The following is an 18,145-nucleotide window of genomic DNA, read 5'->3' as shown; positions in this document are numbered from 1 at the left end:
CCTAGAGACTAGAGAGGTCGCCCCGCCACAGCGCTAGGCGGGGCCGAGCTCGGAAACCCAGGAGGTCCGCCCACAAGCGGGGCGGGACGGCTGCTGCCCCGCCCGCTGGGCTGGGCCGGGCCTTTTGCACTTCCGCCCCTCCCCGCTAGGGGTCACTGCCGCGCTCTCGAGTTGGTTCAGCGCGTCCCTGGCAAAGAGGAAGCGGCTTTCTGGCCCGCGCCTTAAAGGAGACTCTCTGCTTCCTCCTTCCTCTTTCACCAGGGACCCGCCAAGATGGTAGGTGCTTTGCCTCGAAGCTGGCGTTTCCCGCAATCGCCCTCCATCCGCCGCTTTTCGCGGTCCTCATCCGTCAGGGAGAGGCACCGGGCCCTCTTAGGCCGGAGCCTCCGCGGGCCGCTGGCCTGCGCGTTGACCCCGCGCTCCACTGCCGCCCGCCGGCTCTCCTTCCCCGAGCTCGGCCCCAGCCCGCGGAGCCCGGGGCGTGACGCCGCACTCTGCCCCGGGGGCCTGTCCTGGCCTGCGGTGACCCTGTCTTCTCCACTCGCAGGGCCGCGTTCGCACCAAGACCGTGAAGAAGGCGGCCCGGGTCATCATCGAGAAGTACTACACGCGCCTGGGCAACGACTTCCACACCAACAAGCGCGTGTGCGAGGAGATCGCCATTATTCCCAGCAAGAAGCTCCGCAACAAGATAGCGGGGTGAGTGGGGTGGGCGCCCGGCCTCCGGGGCTCTGTGTCTGCCGTCCCCCGACTCGGGAGGGGATCGTGCCCTGTTTCGCTAGTGCGTCTCCCGGTACCCCGGGGAAGAGCGCTGCAGGCGTGCGTTTGCAGGGTGTGTTGTTGGGATTGTCTCACGTTCGCGTTGTATCTGGCGGTGACACTTAGACGAGATGAGCCTCGGTCAGACCTCCGGGACACTAGTGTTAAGTACAGGAAATTGTGTAATTTGGCTCTCGGAGGAAAGAAAATGAAAACCGGGCGGAGAGGATTTGACAGCTTTGAAAGAATTTGAATAGAGGGTGTGGTAAGCACCACAGGGACGGGTGTGCTTAGGTGGTGGCGCTGCGGGGACCGTTCATAGTCTGGGTCCCTAGGATGGCGATTCCTCCCTTCTCACTGGAGAAAAACAAACTGCTACTTGTGTACCGGGTGTTGTGTGCGCCGGCCTGAGCACCTGTGTGTTCTCAGTGTTCTCCTGGGGCGTTTATACTTTGTAGCTATGTCACCCATCTGATGAAGCGGATTCAGAGAGGCCCCGTGAGAGGTATCTCCATCAAGCTGCAGGAAGAGGAGAGAGAGAGGAGAGATAATTATGTTCCCGAGGTAAACTTTCTGGGTCTTTGGCTCATCCTGAAAGATAAAACAGGCTCCTGAGAACCCTTTCAGGTACCTGGTTCCTAAAGGGGCCTCAGCTGAGTTTGAGAAGGAGGGAGAGGGGCTTAGGGTCGTTGGGAAGGTGATTCAGGAGCTGTGGAAAGGTGAGGAAGTAGAGGGTGGTGCCCTGCTCAAGACCCCCACCCACTCCACGGGTCAGAGGCTTGTCCTGTTAGCCTGGTGGAGGGAGACCTGGTACAACTGGAAGAGGCTCGTTTTTTAATACCCCTAACCAGCTGTAGGTGCCGCTAACTTTAACCTGCCTGTAAATTAGTCTGTTGTGCTCTGTTGGGGCTGTTGAAGTCCATTTTGATCTCAACATGAGAGCCCTTAATGACGTTTGACTTGTCATGTCTGCTGGCTTCTTCGCCCCAGCATGGTATTGCTGAAGGTTTTCTGAATACTGATAAGGTGGTAGCGAGGGCATTGAAGGTATATCCAGGAGGCCTGATTTGGGGCCTGTAATGCTTAGGCTCACCTTCTAGGATCCTGTTCCGTCCCCTTTCTGAGTGCCTCTCAGGGAAGACAAGTGATAACTCATTGGTTGATATTTTGGCCCTGCCTTGTTCCTTCTAGGTCTCAGCCCTGGATCAGGAGATCATTGAAGTTGATCCTGACACTAAGGAGATGCTGAAGCTCCTGGTAAGGCTTCCCTGGTCAGGAACCATCAGCAGCTTTCCACCGTCTGTTACAGTGCCAGCTGACAGCTGTTGAATCTTTAGAGTACACGAGGCGTCTTTCTCAGTGTTTCCCACACGTTCTTTTCTGGCATCTTCAGTTCTGTGGCTGGCTCCTCACACTGGCCCCTGTGGTTCCAGCCCTTGCTCTTACACTCGGCCTGCTTTCCCTTGGGGACTTTCTTCTGTGTCTGTATGCTTTACCATTCCAGTGAGCTGTGGTCTCACTTACAGATGCTTGTTACCAGGCTCTCCTTAGCTATCTTCACTACAGGTTGATGCATGGCTCCTCTGTGGCTTATCTTAGTACTTGTGTGAAGTTTTCACATGGGCTTCAAAGCCCAATGGGAAGTTGGTGATTTAGAGCAAATGAACTCTCTTATCACCATGACCCAGCTTCAGAAAAGCATTTCCAGGACAGTTAAAGTCTGTGGACCATCCTAAAATAACCGCTATCCTGAATGCAACTTTTTAGTTTTAATTAGAAAATTGGTTTTTGAGGATAAAGTGGGAAATTCTTTATCCCCAAAATATTATTTTGAGGTATTTGGTGGGCCCACCCCACTTGGATTGAGCTGGCTTAAAGGCAGGCCCTGACCTCCATCCCTTAACCACTCTACCTGGGCCCTTCACACATGTTGAATGCTCAGGGCCTGCCATTTGTGAGGCCCACCTGAGGCTGGTCCTGGAAAGGAAGTGGCACTGTGAACACGCTAAAGCAGTGATTCTCAAAGGGGAAGATTTTACTTCCCTGGGGGAACATGTAATGTCTGGACACATTCTGGTTGTCAAAGTTAGGGGGTCCCAGCAGACATTAGTGGATAGAGGCCAAGGATATTGCTAAACCTACAGTGCACACGATGCCTGGCTGTTGGAGTGTTGCGTCCTTGAGATCTCCAGTAGACCTGTGAGTTTATGGGTCCGGGGCAGGGAGGAGAAGGCCTTCTGTTAGGTTTTTGCACATGATGTCAACCTGACCCCAAGCTGGCGGAGGCTGACAAGCATGGGCTGGCAGTGGTCCTTAGATCTCATTGATACAGCCACACTGAATCCATTTTATTGTTCCAGGACTTTGGCAGTCTGTCCAACCTGCAGGTCACCCAGCCTACAGTTGGGATGAATTTCAAAACACCACGTGGAGCCGTTTGAATCTTTCTGCTGTGCTGTAATATGCCAATAAACCATGGACAACTTTGCCTGTGTCATCTGTGGGGTCGGGTGCCAGTGGAGCGAAGGGCAGGAGTTCTTTCTCAAGAGAGAAATCCTGAAAGAATGGTCTGCAGTATGAGCACCTGTGACCCGTGCGGTGCCCATGGAGATAGCGCCTAGAAAGTGCACACTGCTTAGCTTGCCAGCTCCACCCTGCTGGTTCTGGCAGGCCTGGCAGGCCCTGAGCTCTGGGCGAGTGAGGAAATGCTTTCTCTTCTGCACCCTGCATGCGCCTCAGCACCTCCCAGGTGCGTGATTTGGGCTGATGAAATTGCCCTTGAAGGGGTAACACTCCGGGGAGTGTACGAAGGTTCGGCTTTCTGTGATTGGGAGGTAGGATAGATAGTTCTGTTCAGTGTTGAGCCCAGTACCTGGAGCATATGAGATCAAATGTGAGTGGGTGTGTTGGGGAAGATCAGAGAAAAGGAGGTGTCAGTTGATGTAAAGGAAGGCAGCTCACTAGCTGGATCCTGGGTAGATGGCTCTGGGCTTAGAATCCGCTGAGGCTGTGTGTACAACTGTGGTGGGGTGGGGCAGTAGTGCCTGGCCTAGCTAGCTGGTGCCTGTTGAGTAGTGGGAGAAGGAACTGTTCAGTTATGTGTTCCATGTACTTGTCTGCTTTTCCTGCTCGGGCTCAGCTGGGTGGGTGTGTGCCACGTGCATGTGTCAGGCTCTGCAAGGAAGTGGCAGAGCCCAGGTTAGTCTGGCTCTCCACTGATCCTTGCACATTTGCTTCTGGCAGATTTGTACAGCAAGCATTCTAGAAATGATAATTTTGATAATTTCAAACTTGAAAATTTGCAAGAATAGTACAAGGAACTTCCAAATATTCTTTATCCAGCTCTACCAATTTTGCTCTAATGGCTTTATATATTATATATATATATATATACACATATATGTGTATATGTGTGTGTGTGTGTGTATATATATATATGCACATTTTTTTCTGATCCTTTGTGTTTAAGTTAGGGACATCCCTTTTTGCCTCAGATATTTGTGTCTGTTTTCAAAGAACAAGGATGTTTTATGTAGCCACAGAATGAATAATGAGCAAAATCAAGAAATTTAACGTTGATTCAATACTATGTAGTCCATCAAATTTTGCCAGTTTTCTCTATAATGTCTGTCATGGTTCTTCTTTCCTGGTCCAGGATCCAACCCAGAATCATTAATTGCATCTAGATTTCATGTCCCTTTAGCCTCCTTTCTGTCTTTCATGACATATTTGAGAAATATTGGCTGGTTTTGTAGAATGTACAATTTGGGTTTGATGTTTCCTGGCAATTAGGTTTAATTTAGCGTTCTGTAGGAATACCACAGAAAGGATGCTGTGTTCTTGGGGCACCGTGAATACAGAATGTCACTTAGTCCTATTTTTAGTGGTTTACTTTGAGCACTTGGATTAAGGTGCATCTAAGTGTTTTCACTGTAGAGATACTTTTCTCCTTTGTAATTAAGTTGTGAGGAGGAAGGCTGAATACCCTTTTCAAGTTTTCACTCACTGGTGTTAGCATTATTCCCTCATGTTTTTGTAAGGAGGAGCTTTCTCTTGACAGCAAAGTTTTGTTTTCGTTTTTTTGGCGTGGGGTGGGGCGTTCTCAGCAGATTCTCTTGCCTTGCAAGTGCAGCTCTGTGTAAAGAAGCGTCCCCTCTCCCCTTAAGTGTTCGGTGTCAGCGGTGGCGAAGGAGTTGGGGTTTGCTCTAGGGGGAGAAATTCGAACCAGGTTAAGGAAATGAAGACGAAGCCAGCGAGGCTGTCGGCTGTGCGGCTCGCCCCCCCGCAGTGGGAGACGGTGTCTTGGCGCGCACCTGCCGGCCAGGTGCCTCGGCCCGGGCGGGGGAGGAGCCTGGGGCCTCTGCGCACAGCTGGGGCGAAGGGGGCGCCGGCTGCGCGGGGGCCGCTGCGGCAGCTTTTGCGGCGGAGACTCCGCGCCTCCGGTAAGTTCTTTGCCCTGAATCGTTCTCGGTTATTTGCGTTAAAGAGGAAATTTCAACCGAGTGAAATGACTGAGAGAGCTAGAAATAAAGTGGACGCTTGTCGCGCACTTTTTAAAAGGCCAGCGAGGGAGGGAACGGAGGGCAGGTCAGTGCGGAGAAGGCCAAGGGCGACTTGGGCGTGGCAGAAGCCCCGGGTGCAGGCGGGAGGAACGGGAACACGGCCGCGGGCCCCGTGGCAGCTGCCCGTTCGGGCGTGAACCCTGAGCAAAGGACGGTTCCCATTGCCAGGTGGTGGCGAGCCGCCGCACGGGAGCAGAAACGGTCTGTGCAAATGACAGGAAGTTCACGCGGGGGCCGGTCCGTGCCCTTCCCGTGCGCTTCCCGGGCTGCGGCCGCGGCGGGTGAGTTAAGCAGTTGCCGCAGACAGGTGGCACCGCTAGCGCTTTGCACTGCGTTGCACTCACGTGTGTAACTTCGCGTTTCGACCTGCTGCAAAATAAAGTATCTTGAAATAAAGTGTTTCGAGTGACATTTTATTCTAAAAAATTAGTGCCTGCTCACGTTTTAAAAAAGACTTTGTCTGCTTTGAATGTAGGAGTAGCTTATTCCTTAACTAAGGGAGGACAGCTGGTTCCTATTGGTGCGTTGATTTCTCTGGAAGAAATAACGTTCCGAGAAAATAAACTTAAGACAACTAGCTTTTGGGTGAGAATGATTGCTCAAAGAGTTGAGAACCTTAGAAACGATATCAACAGTTAATTGAAAACAAGGCAAACGATTTTCAGTAGTTTTCCTTGGGGATCAAATGTTACCCATACTGCTAGCTTCTTTATGCAGGACTCGGCCCCAGGTGCTAAGAGACTGAAGCATTAGCCTGCACGGAAGAGCCTGCATAGGACCACAACAGGTGAGATTTTTTTTAAAAAAATGAGAAATCACTAATTCAGTATAACCTGAAGTGGGAATTGGCTGAGTTAATGTTACAGCTGATGGTGGTAGAAATATGTATGGAGGAGAAAAAAGCTTATGGATAAATCTCAAAGCTTGCAAAGATAGTGTTTAAAACATACGCTGCTCATTATGCTGCTCATCAGTAGGTATTCTGTAGAAAATATCTCAATCTGTCAATTATCGAGCCAGTACCTTTAACAATGAATTTCACTTGTAGATTTTACCGAAGTTTATGGAACTGAGATGGTTGATGGTTAAGTTCCCTTTTTCAATTGTGGTAACAATGATATAACATTTTTCATTTTAACCATTCATAAGTACAATTTAGTAACATTAAATACATTTGCAGTGTTATGATAACCATCCTCACCGTCCAAAAAGTAACTCCCCACTCGCCTGCCCCTCAGCCTCTGGTAACCTGCTTTCTGTCTCTGAATCTGCCTATGCTAGGTGCCTTGTATAAGTGCAGTCGTGTAGTGCTGGTCCTTTTTGTCACAGGTGGCTTATTTCACTAAGCATCATGTTTTCAAGATCCACCTGTGTTGCGTATATCAAATTACATTCCCTTCTGCGGCTAAGTCTAACATAGGTACACACGCACACCACATTTTATCCATTTATTTGTTGGTGGACATATTGGTTGCTTTCACTTTGGGTTATTGTAAATAATGCTACTGCAAACATGGCTGTACAAATATCTTTTAAAATACCTGCTTTCAGTTATTTTGAGTATATATCAAGAAGTAGAATTGTGAGAAAATATGGCAGTTCTGTACTTAGTTTTTTGAGGCAACGCCATACCATTTTTCACAGCAGCTGTACCATTTGACATTCTCATCAGCAATACACACCACTGCCAGCAATTCTTTTCTGGTTTTTTTTGTTTGTTTGTTTTTTGAAAAGAGCTATCCATGGGTGTGAAGTGCTATCTCATTCTGGTTTTGATTTGCATCACCCTGATGATTTAGTGTTGTTGACAATCTTTACACGTGTTCATTTTTCATATGTATATCTGTCTTTGGAAAAATCTCTTCAAGTCCTTTGTCCATTTTTGAATTGGGTTTTTGGGCTTTTGATACCATACATGGTTATTACAAATTATTCCGGATGTTAATCCTTTGTCAGATATGATTTGCAAATATTTTCTCCCTCTGTGTGTTACGTCTTCTGTTGATGGTGTCCTTCACAAAAGCTTTAATTTTTTTTTTCTCACACTCAGTGTTGATTACTCTGAATGTTTCTCGTTTGAGAAGGGCAGTGATATTAAGAGGAAGATGGACAATCCTACTCTTCCTCCCCAAAGATAGAGAATTATGCAGGGAGAGGGAGAGGGTCCCCTTCATTATGTCTCTTGAAGTTCAGATTATCTAAGGAATAATATGTGTGAGATGCTTTTTTAGGTGCTAGAGAGAGAGCGGTTAATTAAGAACTGCCAAACATCTGCCATCAGGGAGCCTGCGATCTGTTTGGAGTTGGGAAAATAAACGAATGTGTCAGTAGCTTATTGTTCAGTTAAGCATTCATTTACATTTTTGGTAAGCATCTCACCTTTAGTTCTATGTCCAATGTTGTATTTATGCACAAGGTGTATAATGCTGCCTGAATCGTAAGCTTTTGGAAGGCAGGATGAGGTATACACACTTTTCTTTTTGGTACAGTCATTAATTTCTAGGTCATTATGACCAGCATCTTTGAAACAATGAATAAAACGCTATTCTCTCAAAATGCTGTGTTCCATTTACTTGCCCTGCTCTGATTGACTGTTTTTTGTGTGGTAAGTGAATAAATTTCATGTTGTGAAATTGACCTTTGTAGATGTCCGTAGAAAACATAGTGTAAATCAGTCTTTCCCTCTTCTTGCAGAAGCAAATGCAAGCAGTGCACGACCCTTCCCACTAGGGTAACAATGTACTTTATACTCTTGAATAAAACTAGCATTTGAAAAAATACCTAATACAACATCATGAATGTGCTGTTTTCCAATGGATTTCAAATTGCTATATGATTTTCTTTAGAACCACTGCTGGACTTCATTAGGTTACCCAAAGAATCCATCCCCAGTTGCATAATCATGTTATTTGTAGGACCATTTAAATAGCTGGCAAAATTAATAATAATAGTGTCTACTGTTTTTCAATTAGAGTTGACAATATTATAGTCGTTCCAGGTGTACAGCATAGTGGTTAGGTGTTTATATACTTCATAAAATGTTCCCCCTGAGTAGTCTAGTATCCACCTGGCACCAAATTATTGACTATATTCCCTTTGCTGTACTTTACATCCTCATGACTATTTCGTAACTGCCAATTTGTACTTTTTAATCCCTTTACTTTTCTCACCCAGTCCCCCACCCTCTCCCCATTTGGCAGCCATCAGTTCTCTGTAACTATGGGTCTCTGTTTTGTTTGTCCATTTATTTTGCTTTAGATCCCACATGGAAGTGAGATTATGTGGTATTTGTCTTTCTCTGACTTATTTCACTTAGCATAATACCCTGTAGATCCATCCAAGTTGTCACAAATGGTAAGATCTCACTTTTTCATGACTGAGTTAAATTCTGTTGTATATACGTATCACTGTCACCAATTGTCAATCGATGGCACTTAGGTTGCTTCCATATCTTGACTCTTGTAAATGGTGGTGCAGTGAATATAGGGGTGAACCTATCTTTTTGAATTTGTGTTTTGAAATGTGGGTTTCTTCAGATGCTCAGAAGTGCGATGCTGGTTCATAAGGCAGTTCTGTTTTTAATTTTCTTGAGCTCCCTCGTGCTGTTTCTGTCGTGGCTGCACCAGTTTGCAAGGCCACTGTTAGGACACCACGGTTCCCTGTTCTCCATCCTCGCCGGCGCTGGTTTTCTGTTGATTTGTTGATGATAGCCATTCTGACACGTGTGATAACTCATGGTGGTTTTGGTGTTTACTGTTTTTAATGGTTCAAAAATATCGTGTTGAAAGCTGGACTCTTGTTTTTCTTCTTGAGGATAGAATGAACAGACTCCATGTGAGGGAAGAGAGGAATACAGGAAATACAATGACTTAGGTTTTAAATGAGAATGTGTCTTTTCTGCTAACGGTCCTGCCCCAAGGCTGCTGGCAGAAGGCTCCAGCCTGGGAGCCACGTGAGACCCCACCTGGCCACTGCTGCTGCTGCCCTGTTGTTCACGCCAGGCTCCTTGCCTGGGTTTTACTATAGCCGTGCTGGCTTCCAGGTCTGAGTGGCAGGGACGCCTTGCTCCTTCATTCTGTGTCCTTGTCACTCGGAAACCGAAGGAGCTGTGTGCATGCCCCCAGGTCGCACAGCATCGCGACAACAGCTTCTTTAGCTGCTGCCTGAAGCTCATCTCTCAGTGCTCCGAGCCAGTATTTGAGACAGGTGCTGACGGGTCCAGTTTTGCCCAGTTTCCCCATCGGGCTTCCCTCTTTTAGCCAGAACCTCTCCTGTGTCTTGTGCAAGTCATCTCAGCTCACTAGCAGACACGAGGAAATTTCAGCTTGGACCCAAACAGGGACACTCGCCACTAGCAAATCTCAACCCTTTCATGGTTGACAGAGAAGAGCAGATCGTTTTAGAATTATAAAATCTTTTAACCAAGTGCATACGTTTTTTAAATAAAAATTATAAGAAAATTAAACTCCTGTTCAGTATGAAGCTATACATACTGGCTAATACTAGTCAGTATTTATGTTTTTTTATATAAATATCCTTTTTATTAAAAGTTTTATTTTCAATTACAGTTAATAGTATTTTATGTTAGTTCCAGGTATACAGTGTAGTGGTTAGACATTTATATGATTTACAGTGATCCCCCGATTAGTACTCACCTGACACCAGGCAGTTACTGCAGCAGTGTTGAGAGTACTGTTCTGTACTCTCCACCCCCTGTGCTGACTGCATCCCCACGACTGTTCTGTGATGACCAGTTGGTACTTCTCAATCCCTTCACCTCACTTTTTTCACCCAGCCCCCGACCCGCTTCCCACTTGGCAACCATCGGTTTGTTCTCTGTATCTGTGTGTCTGTTTTGTTCGTCCATTTATTTGGTTCTTTAGATCCCACATATAGTAAGTGATATCATGTGGTATTTGTCTTTCTCTGACTTATTTCACTTGCAAAGTACCCTCTAGGTTTATCCATGTTGTTGCAAATGGCAAGATTTCATTTTTTTTAAGGCCGAGTAACATTCCCTTGTCTTGCGTGCACATCTTTATCAAATTATCTATTGATGGGCACTTAGTTTGCTTCCATATCTTGCCTTTTGTAAACAATACTAAAATGAATGTAGGGGTGCATATATCTTTTCAAATTAGTGTTTTAGATTTTTGGAGTTAAATACCCAGAAATGCAATTGCTGGATCATAAAAAAGTTTTAATTTTTTTGCAGAACCTCCAGACTTTTCTATTGTGGCTGCATCGGTTTACAGTCCCACCAACAGTGCACGAGGGGCCCTTCTCTCCACACCCTCACCAGCACCTGTTCGTTGATTTATTGGTGGTGTCAGAATGGCTATCTCGTGGGGATTTATCTTGCATTTCCCTGATGATTAGTGACATTGAGCCTCTTTTCATATGTCTGTTGTCCACCTGTGTGTCCTCTTTGGAGAAATGTCTATTCAGGTCCTCTGCCCATTTTTTTAATCAGATTGCTTTTTTGTGGTGGTTAAATTGTATGAGTTCTTTACATATTTTGGGTATTAACCTCTTATCGGATGTATCGTTGGTGACTCTCTTCTCCCGTTCAGTAGGTGGTCTTTTCTGTTCCCTTTTCTCTCTGTCGACAGTGTCCTTTAATTCACAAATGCTTTAAATTTTGATGAAGTCCGTCTACGGCCGTGCCACCCTGAACAAGCCCGATCCCGTCTGATTTCGGAAGCTAAGCAGGGTCGGGCCTGGTTAGTACTTGGATGGGAGACCACCTAGGAAGACCAGGTGCTGTAGGCGTAAAAAAAAAAAAAGGCCAGGTCCTTGCAATTGCAATCTGAGGTCAACCAAGGGTTGCCTCGCATAAAAAGAAATTTTTTTTGATGAAGTCCAATTTATCTTTTGTTTTGCCTATGCTTTTGGTGTCATATCTAAGAATCTTGGAAAACCCAAAGTTATGAAGAATTACCCCTATGTTTTCTTTCAAGAGTTTTATGGTTTTGGTGCTTATAGTTAGGTCTTCGATCCATTTTGTGTTAATTTTTGTGCATGGTATGAGTAAGGGGTCCAGCTTTGTTCTTTCACATGTCGAAGTCCTGCTGGCCCAACGTCATTTGTTAGAGACTGTTCTTTCCCCGTCGAATGGACTTGGCTCCCTTGTCAGAAGTCAGCGTGAGTGTTCGGGTTTATTTCTAAACCCCAGTCCTAGTCCGTGGGTCTATATGTCTGTTCTTAGGCCAGTACCTGGGTGTTTCGGTTACTGCAGGTCTGTAACCTTGAAGTGTGGGTCCGTTAACTTTGTTCTTTTCAGGCTTTTTGGGGGCTCCCTGGGGTGTGTCATTTTGCTAGCGTTGCCATAAAATAGCATAGGCTGGGCGACTTACACGGGAATTTATTTTTATGCAGTTCCGTAGACTAGAAGTCCAAGATCAAGGTGTCAGCAGAGTTGGTTTCAATGAGGAAGCCTCTCTCCTTGGCTTGCAGGTGGCCACCTTCTGTGTGTTCTCACATGGCCTTTTTTCTGTGCGTGCACATCCCTGGTGTGTCTGTGTCCAAATTTCTCTTCTCATAATCACACCAGTCAGATTAGACTAGGGCCCGCCCTAAGCCTCATTGTGACTTAATCTCACTAAAGGCCCCATCTAATACAGTTAGATTCTGAGGCGCTGGGGGTCAAGGCTTCAACATATGAATTGGGGGAGAGGGGAGGACACAGTTCCATATGAATTTGAGGATGATCAGCTTTTCCATTTCTGCAAAAAAGTTCCTAGGAATTTCGTAGGTGGTGTCGATATGAGAAACGTCTAAACCTGTAGAAAATTTTTATGCGTTTCAGTCAAACTGACAGCAGTAGCTAGGAAGCAGAATCTCAAGGGATTGAGAAAATGCTCTAGAGAACGGGCGTTACTGTTACATTAGAATCAAAGGAGGAGAAGCGAGGAGGGTTACAGGAAATCCATTGCCGGCAGGAGAGCAAAGCAGAGAAATCGCCGGGACTGGATTAAAAGGAAAATGGAGACAAGTGGTTCTTGGACACTGGTGAGTCCAAGGTAGTTAGCAACATGTACAGCACTCAGATGGCATCCGAGGGACAGTATGACAATGAGTGGCTCTGAGGGCTTGGCCCCGGTGCGGTGGGCTGTGCCCCAGGGGTCTGCAGAAAGGGGGTTACTCTGACTTGACATTCCAAGGGCTTGTTACCCTAGACGCACAGAGACAACAGACAGGCTCACTTAAGGTCAAGACTGACCTTTGTCAAGGAAGCCACAGGCCAGGAGGTGGCTGCCCACCGTGACCTGCTGTTAGGGATTTTTGTGTGCAGACCCTCCTGTGTGGTTGGTTAATTTCGGCCCTGAGCTTGTCAGGTGTAGTGTGTGGCCCCCTTTTTGTCCACAATGGCTTTGGGGGAGTGTGGACGCCTTGAAAACACTGTTTTCCGGTCTGGGGAAGGGATGGCTTCTGATTGACTTAGGCCTTCTTTAATGTCTTTCAGGGATGTTTTGTAATTTTCAGGAATAAATCTCTCACTCCTTGATTAAATTTATTCCCGGGTGTTTTGGTATCCTAGATTGTGATATTGTGAGATAATAAGAAGTAGATATTTGGTCTTCATCCCCAGTTCTTGGCTCAAAAGCTTATGAAAACCTTGGGATTTCCTGAGCGATGGGGTTGGGAGGGCCTGTTTTGTTATCCATGATGACCCCTTCAGACCACACCTGAGGTGATGCTAATGCACTCACTTGCCAGCTCACAGGTAGCTCCAGGATTGCGCTGGCTGCTGGTTGGTTATTAGAGGGCTGACCTCTGGGGACTAGGATTAAGTTAATCACCAGTAGCCAATGACTTAATCATAATTCAGCCTCCATAAAAACTAAGTGATCATTTGCAACGACATGGATGGACCTAGAGGTTGTTAGGCTGAGTGAAATAAGTCAGAGAAAGAGAAATACTATATGACTTCACCTATATGCAGAATCTAAGGAACAAAAAGAACAAACTAAAACAGACTCACAAATACAGAGGTCAATCTGGTGAGACAGCCAAAGGGGAAGAGTGTTGGGCTCGCAGAATGGGGTGAAGGGGTAAAGAAGTACTAATTAGTAGTTGATAGATGGTCACATGGCGTAGGGGATGCAGTCAGCAGTAACGTTATGGATAGAGGGAGGGCCAGAGTGGGGAGCAGTTAGGGGGATCGTTTTATAAACCGTATAAATGTCTAACCAGTGTACTGTATGCTTGAAACTAATCAAATTAAAAAAAATAAACGGTGAGATTTGGGAGCTAAATCCCTCCGGTCCCCATGCAGACCTGACCCTGGGTGCCTCTTCGCCTGGCTTTTTGTGTCCTTTATAATAAACCAGTAAGAGTAAAGTTTCCCCTCAAACTGTGAACCATTCTTACAGATTACTGAACCTGAAGAGGGGGTCATGGAAGCCCCAATTTATAGCCAGGTCAAGTAGAACTGTGGGTAACCTGGGGACCCCCTACTTGTGATTGGCCTCTGAAGCAGGGGGCGGTCTTGAGCTCCTACCTTGTGGGGCCTGTGCTAACTGGGTCAGTAGTGTCAAAATTGAATTAAATTGTAGGCCACCCAGGGTGTGTCTGCAGAGCGGGAGAATTGCTCGGTGTGGAAAACCCACATGTCCATGTCGTTGTAAATGGAACTGCTTGCTTAAGTCACTTTTCCATTGTTCGTTACTGGTGGATAAAGAACACATCCCGTTTTTGTGTGATGACCTTGTGCTCTGCAATCGTGCTGAATTTATTAGCTCAAGGAGCTTTCTGGTGGGTTCCTTGGGATTTCCTATGGGTAGGATCATGTCACCTGCAAATAGAAATGGTCTCAGATGCCTTTTCTTCTTCCAGTTGCCCTGGCTGGAGCTTCTAGTGCAGGGAAAGCCGAAAGGCTTTCTGGCGTCACGTGAAACCGTGGGTGAAACTTTCATTCTTTCCTCACGGAGCCTGGTGTCGTGGCCTTTTCATAAACGTCCTTTTTGGTGTTGAGGACTCTTCCCCCATCCCTGGTTTTCTGAGGGTTTCTGTCACGAAAGGGCGTTGCCGTTTGGAAATGCCTTTCCTGCGTCAGCTGAGGTGACCGTGTGTTTGGTTCTCTCCAGCACTGTGACGCGTGACGATTTTCTCACACCAAACCGCCCTCGCGTCCCTAGCGTGAATTCCACCTTTGTGGCGTGTCAGCCTTTTCAGGGGCTGATGGATTCGGGTTGCTGGTATTTTGTTGAGGATTTTGCATGGAGATTCATAACGGGTATTGGTTTCTGACTTTCCATTTTGTGACTTCATGGAATGAGTCGGAAAGTGTTTTCCCCTCTTCTGTTTTTTCGAAGAGTTTGAGAAGGATTGATGTTGATTTCTCTTTAGATGCTCAGTAGAATTCAGCAATGACTCCATGCGGTCCTGAAATTTGCTTTTTGGGAAGTTTTTGATTACTAATCAGTATTTTTACTTGTTAGAGGTCTACTGAGATTTTGTGTATTCTTGAGTGAATGTAGGTAATTTGTATGTTTCCAGGAATTTGTCCATTTTACCTAGGTGATCCGGTTTTGGGCGTGTAGTGTTCGTAGAATTCTGACATGTCTGATTGTGTTTGCACCCTTCGCCTCTTCCCCAGCCCGCTGCTTTCTCACTCCCTCCCTCTGGTGCTTTTTCTCTCTTTCATTCCCTCTCCCTCCCCTTCCCCCCTCATCTAGGTAAAGGTTGGTAAAAAGTGATCTTTTCAAAGAAATTTTCAGTTACACTACTTCCCTCTTTCCCTCTCCCCCTTCTTCCTTCTTCCTCTGTCCTGCTTTCTCTTCCTCTTGACTGTTTTTATCTCTAAAGGTTTGTAAAAACTGATCTTTTCAAAGAAACTTGTAGTTACATTAATTCTCTCCCCCTTTTCCCTCATCCCTCTTTTGTCCCCTTCTTCCCTCCCTTCCTGAATTGGTAAAGGGATCTCTCCAAAGAAGAAACTTTCAGTTACATTCTCTTTCCCTCTCTCTCTCCCGCTTTTTTCCTCTTCCTCTCTCTGGCTTGCTTTTTCTTTCTTCCTCTCTCTCTAAAGGTTGGTAAAAAGTGATCCTTTCAAATAAGTAACTTTTAGTTACATTAATTCTGTCTCTTTTCCTCTCCAGCAAATTTAGTTCACTCTTCTTTTTTTAATTCATCTTCTAGTATTTTCTCATTGATTCTTTGACCCATTGGTTAAGAATGTATAGTTCAGCTGCCACATATTAATGATTCTGCATTTTTTCCTGCTGATTTTTATTACTTTTTTTTTCTATTGATTCCATTATGATCTGAAAAGATTATTTGTATGATTTCAGTCTTAAGTTTAGTGAGACTTTTTGGGGGACTAACATACGGTCTATCCTGGAGAATGTTCTGTGTATACTTGAGAAGAATGTATGTATTCTGCTTTTACTAGGTTTTCTTAGACATATGTCTGTTATGTCTATATATGTCTGTTAGGTCTCTTTAATTTCTTTACATTATTGACCACCTGTCTTGATTTTCTGTCCATTATCAAACGTGAGGTATTGAAGTCTACAGCTTTTATTGTGGAACTGTCTATTTCTTTAGTTGTCAGTTTTTGCTTCACACATTTTGGAGACAATATTGTTCAGTGCGTATGTTTATAATTGTTAACTCTTGGTGAGTGGACCAATTCATTACTATATAAGGTCTTTAGGGGAGATCTCGTAACAGTTTTTGGCATAAAGCCTGTTTTGTCAGTACATGAGCCCTAGATCTCTTTTGGTTGTTCTTTACATGGAAACCCACCCACCTAGAGGGAGACCTTCGCTCAGTCTCGCTCCTGCGGACTTCTCTTGGTGGCTCATTGGGCAGAAAAGGATCACATGTCCATTCCTGGAGCTGTCACAGTGGGCACAGGGGACTCACCTGGCGCATCAGCCAGCCACCATGTCAGTTGAGTAGAGATGGAGGCAGTGGGGGGGTGGACATTAAACCTGACCCGAGGGCCTCGTCACGGGGTCTGGACCTCACAGGACAGGTATGGGGTTCGGTCAGAGGCCCTAGGACGACCTTGCAGAGTATTCCTAGGAGGAATTTTCTCAGATGTCTGTTGAGAAAAAAACTGTAAGACAGCCACTTATTTTGTTTGTTGTTGTCATTGAACTGACCTTTTGATTTTACTTTGGATGCTAGGAAACTTTGAGCTAAATTTGTTGCTCATAGCAATTATGGTACATTGTGGCATCTTAAATCTTGCATTAGCTTGTTTTTTCCTTCACTTTTTTCAGTTAAATATGCCATTTATGAACTTTGTAATCATTTTAAAGAAAAAAGTTGAACTTGTAGATTTCTAAATACAGAAAATAATTATACATTATTAAATTGTTTTCAAGAGCTTAAAGTAATGTGAAATTGAACACGTATTGAATACACTAATGATAAGAGAAATTTATAGCTTAATTTAAAAGCAGATTATTTTTTATAAAACATTTCTAGAAGTTACAAAGTATAAAACATGTTTATATATCTTAAAATTCAGTATATTTAGCTGATGTGATAGGAAATATGAAAGAAATTCAAGAGATTTTTCTCCATTTTTTAATCTTGTGTGAAATTTTGGAAACTAAGTTTTTGGAATGGAGAATATTAAAAATAACCTTTTAATTTTCAAAAGTTCATTTTAAGGCAGACTTGAGTCTTCACCTGTAATAAAATCATTTTCCCTCTGGGAGTCCACTCCACCTGTGGGGCAGTGGGGCTTTGAACCAGGTCTGTGGCCAAATCACTAGGCATTTTGGGGGTGGTTGTCAGTTCCTTATGGGGGTCATTTCCTGGTTCTTCCTGGCACCCGCGCTTTCTTCCCACCTCGGTCTACAATGACCAAGTTGGGTCACAGGTCACACTGGGAAAGGGGCCTTAGTTTCCTTAGAGGGGTTTGGCACCCTCACCCCTTTGGCTGCGTGCCAGGTGTATTTCCAAAGGGTTCCAAGTGGGGAGCTGTGGGGAGTTGTGAGAATTTTTCAACATACTCATCTGGTCTTTTGTGATGTCGAAATGGTCATTTAACCATTAATGTTCTCCTGCAATAAAGGTATCTTCTCCATTTAGAGTTGAAAATAGGATGAAGTAAGTTTTGTAAAACTCCAAAGAAAAGGTGACACAAGCATTTTTAGAAACAAATAGTTTAATTTCATTTTCATCTTTGAAAAAAACATATTTAAAATGACATGTACTTTGGCATGTCATCGTGTGTCATTTTTAATGGTACATTTGAAACAGAATACGTAACTTTTATAAATCTCTGGAATCAAAGATGAAGATGAGAACTGATAGGTTTAAAATGTCAATTTAGTAAATAGTTCATTTTGCTCTTTGTGTCTGTGGGAATATTTGGTAGAAACACTGTACAAAGTAAGGCAGACATTTGGAAAATTCATTTAAATTTTTAGGAAAAAAGTGTTCAGTGGAAATTCCTTTCCCTCTGCAGGCGACTCCGCAAAAGCCCATCAGGTGCTGAGAGCAGCTGTAGCGGTCTGGGTGGTACAGGAGGAATCCGATCTCCTGTAGCTCTAGAATCAGATCCACACAGAAAACAGGTTTTCAAAACAGGTTTAATACACAAATAAAAAAAAATCTTAATTTTCATCATGAGAGTATACCGTACAATGCATATGGAACAAATGGGTCATGTGAATTTATTAAAATCGATGAAACCTTTTCAAATTCATTTAAATAAGACAAGACATTGTAATAACTGCTGTTACAAGTAGGACATCACTGTGCGAAGATGTAAATCAGACAAAGGGAATTCCAGGTAAGTGGGAAGGAAAAGGGACAGAAGACAGAAGAGAAGTTGGGGAGGTAGGGGTCAGAGGGGG

The 18,145-nt window shown here is 44.9% G+C and overlaps 2 protein-coding genes and 1 non-coding gene across 6 annotated transcripts in view; 2 read left to right on the top strand and 1 right to left on the bottom strand.

Annotated features, from left to right (window-relative positions):
* The first annotated feature begins 130 nt into the window (after positions 1 to 130).
* On the top strand, positions 131 to 3,246 carry RPS17 (ribosomal protein S17). The gene is made up of 5 exons (XM_039858154.1): positions 131 to 276; positions 548 to 699; positions 1,218 to 1,323; positions 1,951 to 2,016; positions 3,120 to 3,246. Exons 1-5 carry the CDS (start codon positions 274 to 276, stop codon positions 3,198 to 3,200), a joined length of 408 nt encoding a protein of 135 aa, XP_039714088.1. The 5' UTR covers positions 131 to 273; the 3' UTR covers positions 3,201 to 3,246.
* A 7,728-nt stretch (positions 3,247 to 10,974) lies between these two features.
* LOC120599433 (5S ribosomal RNA) lies at positions 10,975 to 11,093 on the top strand. The gene has a single exon (XR_005651904.1). It is a non-coding gene; the product is annotated as a 5S ribosomal RNA (ribosomal RNA).
* A 6,481-nt stretch (positions 11,094 to 17,574) lies between these two features.
* PDE8A (phosphodiesterase 8A) overlaps positions 17,575 to 18,145 on the bottom strand; it is a 116,200-nt gene continuing 115,629 nt past the window's right edge. For all 4 annotated transcript variants that reach the window (XM_039858236.1, XM_039858233.1, XM_039858235.1 and 1 more), the window contains one exon: positions 17,575 to 17,836. In XM_039858236.1, the coding sequence (XP_039714170.1) occupies position 17,836 (1 nt within the window). In that variant the 3' untranslated portion in view covers positions 17,575 to 17,835. The remainder of the gene's footprint in view (positions 17,837 to 18,145) is intronic.

Source organism: Pteropus medius, unplaced genomic scaffold (genome assembly GCF_902729225.1).
Source record: "Pteropus medius unplaced genomic scaffold, Ma_sr-lr_union100, whole genome shotgun sequence".
NCBI classification, from domain to species: Eukaryota; Metazoa; Chordata; class Mammalia; order Chiroptera; family Pteropodidae; genus Pteropus; species Pteropus medius.
Note: the sequence above shows the minus strand (reverse complement) of the source record. Positions and strands in the feature narration are given on the sequence as shown.

Excerpts from the sequence above, each read along its gene's own strand:
- RPS17 (XM_039858154.1), top strand. Across the intron at positions 700-1,217 it reads CTCCGCAACAAGATAGCGGG|CTATGTCACCCATCTGATGA; the intron begins GTGAGTGGGGTG and ends TATACTTTGTAG. Across the intron at positions 1,324-1,950 it reads GAGATAATTATGTTCCCGAG|GTCTCAGCCCTGGATCAGGA; the intron begins GTAAACTTTCTG and ends TGTTCCTTCTAG.